This window comes from Myripristis murdjan, chromosome 18, assembly GCF_902150065.1.
Source record: "Myripristis murdjan chromosome 18, fMyrMur1.1, whole genome shotgun sequence".
Taxonomy (NCBI): Eukaryota; Metazoa; Chordata; class Actinopteri; order Holocentriformes; family Holocentridae; genus Myripristis; species Myripristis murdjan.
In genome coordinates, this window is record NC_043997.1 from 7,671,566 (window position 1) to 7,685,090 (window position 13,525).

At 39.9% G+C, this 13,525-nt stretch overlaps 1 protein-coding gene across 2 annotated transcripts in view; it reads left to right on the forward strand.

Annotated features, from left to right (window-relative positions):
- The window catches only part of arhgap36 (Rho GTPase activating protein 36), a 100,058-nt gene that overhangs the window by 55,646 nt on the left and 30,887 nt on the right, over positions 1-13,525 (forward strand). For both annotated transcript variants that reach the window (XM_030075544.1, XM_030075545.1), the window contains exon 3: positions 13,269-13,337. In XM_030075544.1, the coding sequence (XP_029931404.1) occupies positions 13,269-13,337 (69 nt within the window). The remainder of the gene's footprint in view (positions 1-13,268; positions 13,338-13,525) is intronic.

Here is a 13,525-nt window from a genome sequence, read left to right on the forward strand (position 1 = left end):
TATTTTTTTTTATTTGGGTAAGGTGTTCTGTTAAACAATCAGAAATCAGCGTAAACATCATCTGACATGTAGGTCTACATGGTTGTGATGGACTCAGGACTTAAGTTTGGCTCAATGCAACTGCTTGTGACTACAATGCAAAAATCAAGCAACTTACATTCAAATTTGGTCTTGAAAGCTCGTTTTTAAAAAATCCGTCGTTGGGATTCCTTTAATTGAGTAAAAAAAAAAGTGCTGGGTGGGTTTTGTTTAAAAGTCTGACCCAAAAAATGAGTTTGAAATAGAGTTGGACACAAACTGTTTGCTCATTCAGCCCAGTTGTATCTGGGTGAAGTGAGAGGGACTGGAAACGTCACCAAATCACACAGAAACTGCCTGGATGTAAGTGTGGAAATTAGTGGGGCAGGTGAAAGCACAAGAAACAAAATCCTGGAAGTGCTTGCCTGATATTAGGTCGTACAGAAAACCATGGACAAAAAAAAACTACGGCACTCTGTCTTTGCGTGACCTTCTTTTTTTTGACCCACATCTTTTTTTTTTTTTTTGTATTTGGGTTAAAACCGTTCCTTATAAGTCCCAAAAAGGGCAAAAATGACTCCAAACAACTGAACCGTGGGTGCAAAAGTCAAGTTTTAGTTCTTTGAAGAGGAGCCAAATCTGGGTTTCAGGAAGATGAAAATAGTTTCCCAGATTATGGAAACAGATGATGGACAGTGACTCTGAATATATTCAGCGGTCTGTCTCTCCCCGTGTTATTTGGGGAAAATATTTCAGATCGCAGAAGGTGAAAGAAAAGTTTTGTGGATCAGTGGGTGAGCCGCAGCAGCAGCAGCCCGCGGGGTGTGAATCTGTGTAACCGGATGAACGCGAGGCCGGATGACATTACATGCACTCCCCGGTTAGAGAAAACATCGTCTGCATGTGGAGGCAATCTGAACCGCCAGTTACGGCACAAAAGGGCGAAGTTCACGGAGAGAAACGTCGGTGTGACGCTGAAGATGCAGACAAAACACTTCCATAGTTTTTGTCCATCCATCCAAGCAGCAGGACCGACTGGGCTTTGACGAAACTTTGGGAAAATGATGCGTTCAAAACAAGGCGACAGGCTCAGGAATTTTCGAGGCAGAGGTTCATCCAAACCTCAGGAACGAATAATATTTCTCTTTTTCTTCTCTTTGGTGGGATTAGTGACGTCAGAGATGTTTCAAAAGCAGGATGATCCAACTCCCGAGTGTCATTTCCCATATTTGTGTTATGTGGGTTCATCATTGTTAACCACACACACACACACACACACACACACACACACACACACTGAGTTAATCGGCGGGTCCTGTTCACCGTTCCTGGGTACAGATTATGGCTGGTTCTTCTGTCAAACAGTCACTGGAGTAAATAATCTGCCAGTGGGATGAGATAATCCCACTTCTTTGCGGTGCTAATCAACTTGTTTCCAGAATTTTTCCAGATTTAAACTTGCTCACAGAAATATTCCTGAAGCAAATGAAAGTGGGATTATTACGACATAGGGGAAAATATTCTGAGAAAAAAAAAAAACTCGAGTAAAGTTGTAAATACATATTCTGAGAATAAAGTGGTAAAAAAAAATGACAAAATTATGAAAAAAAAAGAAAATTCTGAGATTATAAAGTCCCAAATCTATGAGACAAAAAAAGCTTTTCTTCTACTATGGGATTTAATAATCCAGACTCACAATTTTCTCATCAGCATCTGGACTTGAAGAGACATTGTCGTGACTCGGGCCAATTCAGAAGAAAACAGTATTGTGATTCTGGGCTCAAATCACCAGGATTTGCAGTTTGTGCAGCCCTGCAAAATCAAGCCATGTGACCTTTTAACTCAAAAAAAAAAAAAAAAAAAAAAAAAAAAAAAAATCAAAAGTATTTCTCATAAATTTGTGATTTTATAATCTCAGAATTTTCTATTTTTTTTCTCATAAATTTGTGAGTTTTTTCTCATAAATTTACGACTTTTAATCTTGGAAAGTCTGAGTTTTTTTCCACAGAATATTACCCCTCTCCTGACTCCATAAATGTTTTTTTCCTGCAGTGGCCCTAAGTTATTTTTTTTTACTTAGTTTGATAATAAAAAAAAAAAAAAAACAAGATTTTAACACTGAAGATGTGACTAAATGACTCCTTAAAATTGCTTTTTTTTGGCTACAGTGGTGTGAAAAAGTGTTTGCCCCCTCCCTGATTTCTTATTTTTTTGCATGTTTGTCACACTTAAATGTTTCAGATCATCAAACAAATTTTGATATTAGACAAAGATAACCCAAGTAAATATAAAATACAGTTTTTAAACGATGATTTCATTTATTAAGGGAAAAAGGCTATCAAAACCTACCTGGCCCTGTGTGAAAAAGTAATTGCCCCCCTTGTTAAATCATGAATTAACTGTGATTGACCACATTTTTTTGGAGAGCTGAATTCAATTTCACAAGCCACACCCAGGCCTGATTACTGCCAGACCTGTTGAATCAAGAAATGACTTAAATAGCACCTATCTGACAAAGGGAAGTAGGATAAAAGATCTCAAAAAGCAACACATCATGCTGCGATCTAAAGAAATTCAAGAACAGATGAGAAACAAAGTAATTGACATCTATCAGTCTGGAAAGGGTTACAAAGCCACTTCTAAGGCTTTTTGACTCCAGTGAACCACAGTGAGAGCCATTATCCAACAAATGGAGAAAACTTGGAACAGAGGTGACCCTTCCCAGGAATGGCTGGTCTACCAAAAATACTCCAAGAGTGAATCAACGACTCATCCAAGAGGTCACAAAAGAAGCCAGAACAACATGTAAAGAACTGCAGACCTCACTTGTCTCAGTGAAGGTCAGTGTCCATGATTCAACAATAAGAACGAGACTGGGCAAAAATGGCATCCATGGGAGAGTTCCAAGGCGAAAACCACTGCTGACCAAAAAGAACACAAAGGCTCATCTCACATTTGCCAAAAAACATCTTGATGATCCCCAAGACTTTTGGGGAAATATTCTGTGGACTGACGAGACAAAGGTTGAACTTTTTGGAAGGTGTGCATCCCGTTACATCTGGCATAAAACTAACACAGCATTTCATGAAAATAACATCATACCAACAGTCAAACATGGTGGTGGTAGTGTGATGGTCTGGGGCTGCTTTGCTGCTTCAGGACCTGGACGACTTGCCATAGTTGATGGAACCATTAATTCTGCTCTCTACCAGAAAATCCTGAGGGACAATGTACGGCCATCAGTTCATGACCTCAAACTCAAGCGCATTTGGGTTATGCAGCAGGACAATGATCGAAAACACACCAGCAAGTCCACCTCTGAATGACTTAAAAAACCCAAAATGAAGGTTTTGGAGTGGCCTAGTCAAAGTCCAGACTTAAATCCAATTGAGATGCTGTGGCATGACCTTAAACAGGCCTTTCATGCTTGAAAACCCTCCAATTTGGCTGAATTAAAACATTTCTGTAAAGAAGAGTGGGTCAAAATTTCTCCACAGTGATTTAAAAGACTCATTGCCAGTTATCGCAAACGCTTGATTGCAGTTGTTGCCACCAAGGGTGACACAACCAGTTATTAGGGTTAGGGGGGCAATTACTTTTTCACATAGGGCCAGGTAGGTTTGGGTAGCTTTTTTCCCTTAATAAATGAAATCATCATTTAAAAACCATATTTTATATTTACTCTGGTTATCTTTGTCTAATATTAAAATTTGTTTGATGATCTGAAACATTTAAGATTGACAAATGTGCAAAAAAATAAGAAATCAGGGAGGGGGCAAACACTTTTTCACACCACTGTATGTGTAGTTTGGCGCAGGATAACATGTTAATCTTTGACTTGTTTAAAAAAAAAAAAAAAAAAATCAGTTATCCTGTTTGTCTCCAGTCAAAGAACCCCACTTCTCAGTGAGGAGACACAAAGCTTAAAGACTCTCCTGCCGAGCCTCGTGGCTAAGTTTGGAAAATGTTTTGAATGTTTGAACTCACTCGTGAGGGCTTTTTCTCTCTTTTCTTTTCTTTTTTTTAATGTTAACGCGAGCTGTAGAGTCTTAATATTCTGGGTAATCAGTGTGAAGATGTTTTACAGGCCTCCTCTTGGCAACAGACGCAGAAAATCAACGCGCTGTCTTCGAATATCAAAGTGTCGCTCTCTAGTTTAGCCGCACCAGAGCCTTCATCTTCACACAGAAACACCTGAACGCTGCTGTTCCTCTGATGCTCTCATGTATTAATGTTTCTGCTGCTGACGCTGCTTTGAAGGAGCCTGGTGTGCCGGATAAAGACGCTCCCGGCGAGGCACTAAATCCCGCCAGCGGTCTGACAGTTTTACTAATAAACAGTAAATCTCTCACACACCTCGGCATCTGCAGGCCGGGACGCTTTCCCTTGCGTTCGCCGGCGATGGAGGGATCAGCGCGGTCAGAGGGATCACAGAGAACAGAGGCTGATGCAAGGAAATAAACACAGCTGATGGCAGAAGTGGTGTGTGTGTGTGTGTGTGTGTGTGTGTGTGTGTGCATGGACTGTGTGTGTGTCAGTAGCCGTGCTCCTGTGAGACCGGCCGGTATGTAAGCTGCTTTTCTCAGACTCGCTGCTCCTCTCCTGTCCCAGGGCTGTTAACTCCCGACCTCGTGACCTTTGACCTCGTGAACGCTGCGCTGTTTGAGGCCTCGTCGTCTCCAATAAACAGTCAAACTCTATCAGGGGCCGGCCTTTGATTCCCATCCAAACTAAAGGAGGAAAAAAAATGCACACAGCCACTGAACTACTAAAAATACAGAGCCTAAGAATGTGCAGTTTTTTTTTTTGTTGGAAACCACAGCTTTTTTCCAGCCAAAAGTTAAAAAAATTGAATTAATTAATTTAAAAAAAATTGGAAAAAATACATAAACAAATAAATTATATTCCTGTAATCTTTATTTAAAAAAAAAAAAAAACGAAATAAAAATATATTAAAAATCTATAAAAAAAAAAATATCAACATTAAAAATATGCAAAATAAAAAAAAATATTTATTTTATTTTAGGCTGCCAAGTTTACATCTGGCCAGGGACTATGGATGAAAACTAGCCTTCTAGCTAATTCCGGCATGTTTACAGTATACTGTTCATCAATATGCACTGTCCCTGACAAATAAACAAATAAAAAAAAAATAAATAAATATTTGCGTATAAAAAAAAAAAAAAAATTGCAAGCTACTGGACAAAGGAATGGCATCTTCACCGGCCAATATTTTCAAAAGAAATTTCTTTTAGGTTTCAGATTGATAAGTTGAATTGGCTCCTTTTGCCTTTTGAACTCTCTGTGCTTTTTCCAGCTTCAGTTGCTATGGTGACAGTGTTTTCCCACAGGGATCAATGAAACTGTCTTTATTTTCTTTAGAAACACAGAGACCCCCGGGGGCCGAATGCCAGGACTTATTTTACAGTTGTGTACAAGTGCGCTGAGCTGCTGGCGTTTGGGTCACGTTTCCCAGCCTTGGTCTTGTATGAATTTTATTGTCCGCTCAGCACGTAGTCGGGGACGACATCACAACGTGTGCACGCGCTTCCCTGACCACAAAAAATCTGGCGAGAGTCCACTCCACCCCGCTCTTTATATTTCTCTCTGTTTATCTGTTTTTTTGGGGTTTTTTTCCTGGCTCTATTGGGATGAATATGTGATCCTTTCCCATCAGAACAGGGATCATTTCATCTGTGTCACAAGAGAAACCCCCAAAGGTTGCCAGTGTCCCTCCGCGGGTTTGGGATCTGCTCTCTGTTTTTCTCAAGCCGTAAAACTTCCCGGTTGAAAAGTTGAAAAGTGACACGCTCCGTTTAAGGTTTCCCACGAAGACGCCCGGGGGCAGCCGAATCAGCGCCAGCTTAGAGGAATGGTACGCCAAATCATCTCCAGGAGGCCGGCCCAGACGCCAGCTCACCTGCAGAGCGATGAGAAAACACACCACCAGCTCGTCCAGCATGCGCTAAGCTGAGTGAGAGGAAGACACTGGAAAATTAAGAGGAAGACACTGGAGAAAATAAGAACCTGCAGCATCTTTAAGCTAAATGTTTAGTCACTTTAAACAAAATATGCAAAAATTTCCCAGTTTTGAGCTGTTTTGACCTAGCAGGGACTACTTTCCTTGTTTCCACCACCAAAAATCACCGAGCAGCGGATGAATACATGGTTGCTCACCTAAAATAATGCCAAACACACTGAACTCCATCGGCTAGTCTAAGTTAATGATATGTCATTGTTAAAACATGTGTTCTTATTTGAAGATACACCTTCGCTTGACGTTACCGGCATCCTTCAGTTTGAGAAGTTCTTAGAGTAAAGATTCGCACTCAAAGTCTTACTGTTTTCATTTTGGTGTCATAAAACCTTTTTTCGGCTCCTCAGTCTTCATCAGTGTGTACCGAACATTTCAACAAATCCAGGTGATTTGTTCCTACGCTCTAATACGACGCAAAGGAGCGTAACTAGCGGGTCCTGCGGGTTGTATGTGCCACCAATTTATGAAAAGATTTAGGAAATATTTGGTTATGGTTAGGAAAAGGTCACGGTTAAGGGTACAAAAACTTAGCAGACTGATATTATGGGTCAGAAGTAGATCTAATGTAAAAATGTGCTGTAAAAATGTAAAATATTGGTTTAAAATATAATTATAGGTCGTAATATGCTGCTGTACAAAAGTACGGTTGACAGCCTCAAACAATTTCAGTGCACCTCTAATTAAGGCAGCAGCAGGCAAGTGCATGTGAAAGCGATCAACAATCAATTAGCCTTCACCGAAACTTCATCATACAAGAAGCGTCAGTGCGTTCCTTAGAAACTGTAAAAACGTATGCCCTTTAATTTAAAACCAATGATGTTTTTGCACTAAAAAGTCTTCATCACGGGCAAAGTGGGTGGTTATGCTGCATTATGCATAAAAGTCAAGTCAAGTCAAATTTATTTATATAGCACATTTCATACGGCAAGCGTAAGCTCAATGTGCTTAAAAGCCAGTAAAGATCCTACATGGCAAGAAAATCTAACATTACATTAACACTGCATATATAAAACAAATAAGATAAAACATAAAATAAGAAGATGCTACATACATTAAAATATATAAAAACATATAAGAACATATAAGACGGCATAAAAAATTAAAAAGTGAGAAGGTATTACAAATAGGAGAGTAGGGTAAGAAGTATTAGTCTTATAATTGTTAAAAGAAGTAACAATAATAATTTGGTTTCTAAAAAGAAGGTTTTACCTATTAACCAACTAAAAGCTTGCGAGAAAAGATATGTTTTCAGTCTGCTTTTAAAGGAAGACACTGTTGTAACAGACCTGAGTTCATGTGGTAAAGAATTTATTTGATGATCTCAAGGGTCTGTCTGGCCTGTATTCAAGGAGCATGTCAACAATATAAGAGGGAGCTAGGCCATACAAAGGTTTAAAAACAATAAGAAGTATTTTAAAATCAATTCTTTGCTTTACTGGTAACCAGTGAAGAGAAGTTAAAACAGGAGTGACGTGTTCACCCCTTCTGGTTTTGGTTAACACTCTGGCTGCAGCATTCTGAATAAGCTGGAGTTTATTAAGCGTTTGCTTCGCCAGTCCAGCAAAGAGTCCATTATAAGAATCTAGTCGACTGGAAATGAATGCGTGAACCAACTTTTCAGAATCAGACTGTGACAGGAAAGATCTAACTTTGGATATATTTCTCAGATGATAAAAAGCAGTCTTAGAGATACTGGAAATGTGCTTCTGAAAGTTAAGACCAGCATCCACGATCACACCCAAGTTTTTGACATGCTCACAGGGTTTTACTGATAGGGGAGTTTACAAAGAGCAAATTGTCATCATTTAGCTGCAAGAAATTTTTGGCCATCCCATATTTAACTTCAGTAATGCACTGGATGAGATCATTCACTGGGTTAAGGTGGTTGGCAGAAACAGATATGTATAACTGTGTATCGTCAGCATAGGATATGATATGTTGTAAGCCAGTAATGTCCGTTAATCAGAGAGGAAACCCAGTTTCCCTGGAAGTAAAAGTAATATGAGCTCGTTCAGGTGAGAAAATAAACTGGTGAAGGTGATGATGAGGGTGTTTTCTTGCACTCGGTGGCAGTTTTGGACGTTTTCAACACAGAAGCAGCTCCGCTCGGTCATCCGGCTCTCAGATGGAGGACTTGGAGAGTGAAGTGTGGGAATATTCCCGCTCTGTTCCCCCCCTGGGGTGAAATCTGTGCCTCGGCATCGGCTCCTGCAGCACCAAACCCCTCCTTCCCTCCCTGCTGCCGCTCTGTTTCTCTTTGGGGTTTCTGCTGTTTTTCTACACTCGCTTTCCTCTTCTCTTTCTGTTTCCCTCTGGTTCCTTTCTGTTCCTTTCTTGATCTCTTACCCTCCTCACATTTTTTTTTTGCAGGCCGTTTTTGTACCCATGTCCAGGGTTCCCACGAGTCCTGGACTTTGTGGAAAATCCTGGAATATCATTGAATTTTGTCAGCCTTGATTAAAAAAAAAAAAAAAGAAGAAGTCATTATCTACTATTTGTGTTCATTGTAGAATAATAAACTTGTAAGATTTCGAAGTAGAATCGCCGTTGGTCTGTGGTTCTTGGCAGGTTTGGTGTATCTAACGCTGGAAAATTCACAAGAATCCTGAAAATAACTTGTGGCTCTTGCAGTTTTTATTCAAGTAAAAACATTTCAGAGGTAGCTGAGGCCTGTCTGCTAGGTTTATGGATTTGTCATGTTATGTAATTCATCTGCTAACCGTATCACAGATAATTAGGATTAGCCTACAGTACAGCATAAGTGGTTCAATTGGCAGATTGTACAGTTAATGTTACCTGACTGAGTTGGCGTGACAGCAGCTTCCTCTGGGTTTGTATCTTTGATCGAATCATTTATGTCGATATCTTCCATTACCAATAACTTAATAATCAAGAGATCTGTAAGCATGGATAAAACAGTAGAAGCGCAAATGAAGTTATTTAGTTGTTCCCCCCAAAAACGCTGCTACTTGACCGGTTGGCCTCCACAGGATCCCCAGAGTAAAGGCTGATTCTACTCAATTCTATTTCTATGATCTGAGGCTGGTTTTGATTTTAGGTCAAGGAAAAAAAAAATCATAAATCAAGCTGCGTTCATGTAGGTCATGACTCATGAAATTAAACGTTGTAATCATGATAAAGTTTCTCTCCATCACTCTCTCTTTCATTTTTTTTGTCCCTCTCTTCTCTCTCTCTTTTTACCCTCTCTCTCTCTCTCCCCCAGCAGTAATCCATACCAGAAGGCCTCTCCAGCTGTGTGTATTTGTGTGTGTTTACATTTGCGTACATGCATGAGTCCATGTGAGTGTGTGTGTGTGCCTATGTGCGTGCACCTGTGTGTGTGTTTATGTGTGTGTGTGTGTGTGTGTGTGTGTGTGTGTGTTTGTGCGAGGGCCTTGTGAGTGTGTTTATTAGTTTTGCTGGCAAGGTCTGGTGAATTCTTTGTGAAATGTGTCAGGAGCTGTGAGTCAGATTTGTTCTTATTTGGTGAGGCGGTGAGTTTGTTCTCATGCCCCGCTTCCCTCTGCCCTGCGGGGACTTTTTCACTTTCTCTGCGATTTTCCCTCTCGTTTTTATCTCTCCTCGCTCCGGTCTGTCTCTTTTTCCCTCATTTTGTCTCCCATCTTTGTTCTGAGTTCCCTCGTTTTGCCTCTTCCATGTGGGAATCGGCACGATCTCTTGATATAATTCCATTCACAATATTTGGATGCCAGTTTGAAATGTTTATTGGAGGTCATGGAGGTTAAGTGTGTGTTTTTTTAAGTGTGTGTGTGTGTGTGTGTGTGTGTATGTGTATGGTTGAATGCATGCACATGTGGATGCATGCATTTCCTGTCTCTTGCACACCCACCCTGGTTTGTCGAACCGTGGTGCATTTACTGCATTAGTTTGGTCTGTAATATATTCATAAGACAGTTTGCAGCTCATGTGGATCGTTTCTTACCATTATTACAGGTGAGAATATAATCTGGCCTACTTATGATCGGACACAAGCCGAAACACAATGCAAAATGAGTTGGGACAAACAAAGAGGGGTAATACTTTACAATAAGAGTACAACAATTAACGTTAGTTAATGCCGTAATAAACATTAAGTAACAGGTAATAAACATTAAGTAACAGGTAATAAACATGAAGTAACAGGTAATAAACATTAAGTAACAGGTAATAAACATGAAGTAACAGGTAATAAACATTAAGTAACAGGTAATAAACATGAAGTAACAGGTAAAGAACATGAAGTAACAGGTAAAGAACATTAAGTAACAGGTAATAAACATGAAGTAACAGGTAATGAACATTAAGTAACAGGTAATAAAAATGAAGTAACAGGTAATAAACATTAAGTAACAGGTAATAAACATGAAGTAACAGGTAAAGAACATGAAGTAACAGGTAATAAACATGAAGTAACAGGTAAAGAACATGAAGTAACAGGTAATAAACATTAAGTAACAGGTAATAAACATGAAGTAACAGGTAATGAACATTAAGTAACAGGTAATAAACATTAAGTAACAGTTAACTAACTGTTAACTAATGTGTCTAAGAATCATGTACTAATGCTGTTCATGCTAAGGTATTAATTTATATGTTATTTAAGGGTTATTGTAGATATTATTAACATTAGTAAATGCCATAATAATCATTAACTAACAGTTAATTAACCATAACGGCATTAATTAACATAAACTAACGTTAATTGTTGTACTCTCATTGTAAAGTGTTACACAAAGAGGTCAGTTTTTTTTTTTTTTTTTTTTTTTTTTAAATATGTCTTCACTACAACATTTCACAGCTCATTTTGGAAAGACAGAAAAACAGGGTCAACCTCTGTTGTAGCTTCATTGCTCCAGTTTTTCTTTCCCTTTTGTAAAATTTCTGTCCAGTAGATGAACGACCTGTCCGACTGTGTGTCATTTGTTTGCTGCCCTAATAAAGTCGAACAAATAATCAAATAATCAGATAAAAAATGCGACAAAGCAGCAACTTCATGCCTGAAACCGTCTGCAGCGAGGGAAGGGAAGATTAGCTGAGCAGGTGTATGTGTGCATGGGTTTGAAGATGTATATGTGTGTGTGTGTGTGTGTGTGTGTGTGTGCATGAGCGTGCACCTCTATGTACAGTACGTCTGTGTATTTATTATCTCTGGAAGGCCCTTTCCTGCTATTTTCTTTGCCGACATTTCTTAGCTCGTCTTTCTTCTTCTTTGTCTTGAATGTGCATCTGCAAGAGACTAGAGGATCATATACTGGGCGTATACTGTGCACACACACACACACACACACACACACACACACACACACACACACACGGACATCCAGAGAGCGTTGTTGAGAGATTAGCCTTTGCTTGAGGTTGCATGTGTGTGGTGGGAGGGGCCGTGCTCTTTAGAAATAAACTTTAATTTCCTGCAGTCATGGGAATTTGACCCTGCTTACACATGTGCACACACACACACACACACACACACACACACACACACACTCACATAAAGACCACTAGGTTCCACTGCACTTTTCTTTCTCTCTGTGCTGCTGTTCACTCACATTTCCAAAAAAAAAAATTCCTTGTTTCTAGGGGGAAAAAACAAAAACAATAAACAATAAAACAAAACAAAATCCCAGCCGCCGCGTCCCAAATATCCCGGACGGGACGACGTGGGATCGCAGGGAACGCCAAACGTTCCTTAATAGGGAAAAGACTCACAACCTTGAATTAGTGATTTTTAAACACCGGCTCCTCTAACCCAAACAATGGTTTCTCCCACGTAAACCTCAGCCAGGCAGGGAGGATGTGGAGCTCGTAAAACACAGCGCCTGACCCAGAACACACACACACACACACACACACACACACACACAACCTAACACACCAAACACAAAGACATGTGACGTAATAGGATCAAGAGACAATGCAATCGGGATAAACAGAAGAAATTAAAGTAAAAATGCAGCGTTGCGCCCATTTTGATTCAAGTGATCGATTTCCAACATTTCCCAGCATGCATCCCACTGCACCTCGGGAAACAATCACTAAATTGCTCTTAATGACTGTTAATTTCTGACCTGCAATTTGATGTGTCAGTTCAGGAAAAATGGAAGCCAACAAGAAAAAGAAACTCTGCATTTTCCTCCAAAAGTGTCTGCAGCAGTAAATAAATAGAAAAAATAGAAAAGAATAGAATGCTTTTATTGTCAATGTACAATCATATAAAAAAAAACACATACTGATTCATTTATTTTCCATATTTTTTGCAATTTGTTATTGTCGGCTTTGATTTGAACTGAACTTGGAGAAACCAGACTTGTGGATTTCCACCTTAAAACTGACGTAAATCAGCTTCGGGTTGGTTTTTTCACAAGCTGGAGCTCATTTTTACAGAGCTCTGAGGTGACACGAATGCAGCACGGCTCTTCGGTCGTAAAGGACCGACATCAAAACCTGAAGTTCACCGCCGATGTTTCAGAGCCATTAAAACAATCGTCTGGCACCGAACTCCATCGGTGCTGCGTAGGAGGTGACATCACATCGGCTCACACACACGGACACATGCAAACACACACACACACGCACACACACACACAAGCACACACATCCCCTGGTCTTTCATGCCAGCGGCGGTGCAGCTCTGTCCAAATAAACAAAGTCTTCATGTTGAAGCGGTTCGGGTCTATTCTTAGTGTCTCTGAACTGAGGAAGAGGAACAAGCCCTCAGCAGAGGAAGATTATCTGAATTATATGTTGTATGTGTGTGTGTGTGTGTGTGTGTGTGTGTGTTTACAAGACATTTAGTCTCATCTTCAGTGTTAAAATCTTGTTTTTCTTCAAACGAGGTTAAAAAAAATGTGTTAAAACAAGGCAGAAAAAGGCAGATTAGCCACTAGAATCAAGAAGATTCTGGAAACAAATGGGATTATGTTGTCCTACTGGCAGATTTTTTTTTTACGTTGTTTGGAAAAAAACAAGATTTAAACACTAAAGTAGTGATTTTTTTTTTTTTTTTTTTTTTTTTACATGGAAGGCCAAATAACAAATATGAGATGGTTTCAGTTATGAGTAAATGAAAAACAGACAACACAGAGAACAGGGAGCACAGACTTGTTGTTGTTCATCGCACACACACACACACACACACACACACACACGTGGATGGATGTACACATGTAAGCGCGGCTAATAAATTATTTGCTGATGTCATCCTGTCTTGCAGAAACACGCAAGCGGAGAAAATCGCTGCGCAGGAAGTTCGACTCGTTTTCCAAGGAGAAGAAGGAGCGAGGTGAGTTACTTACACACACACACACACACACACACACACTTAAAATCACAAACACCCACTTTCACACACATGCGGTTTCCCACTGTACTATTTCTGACCGCAGCGAGTCTGTTTTGAGTAATCTGTGAGTTTTAGTGTGTGTGTGTTAGTCATGATGCCCCCCCCCCCCCCCCCCCCCCCCCCCCCCC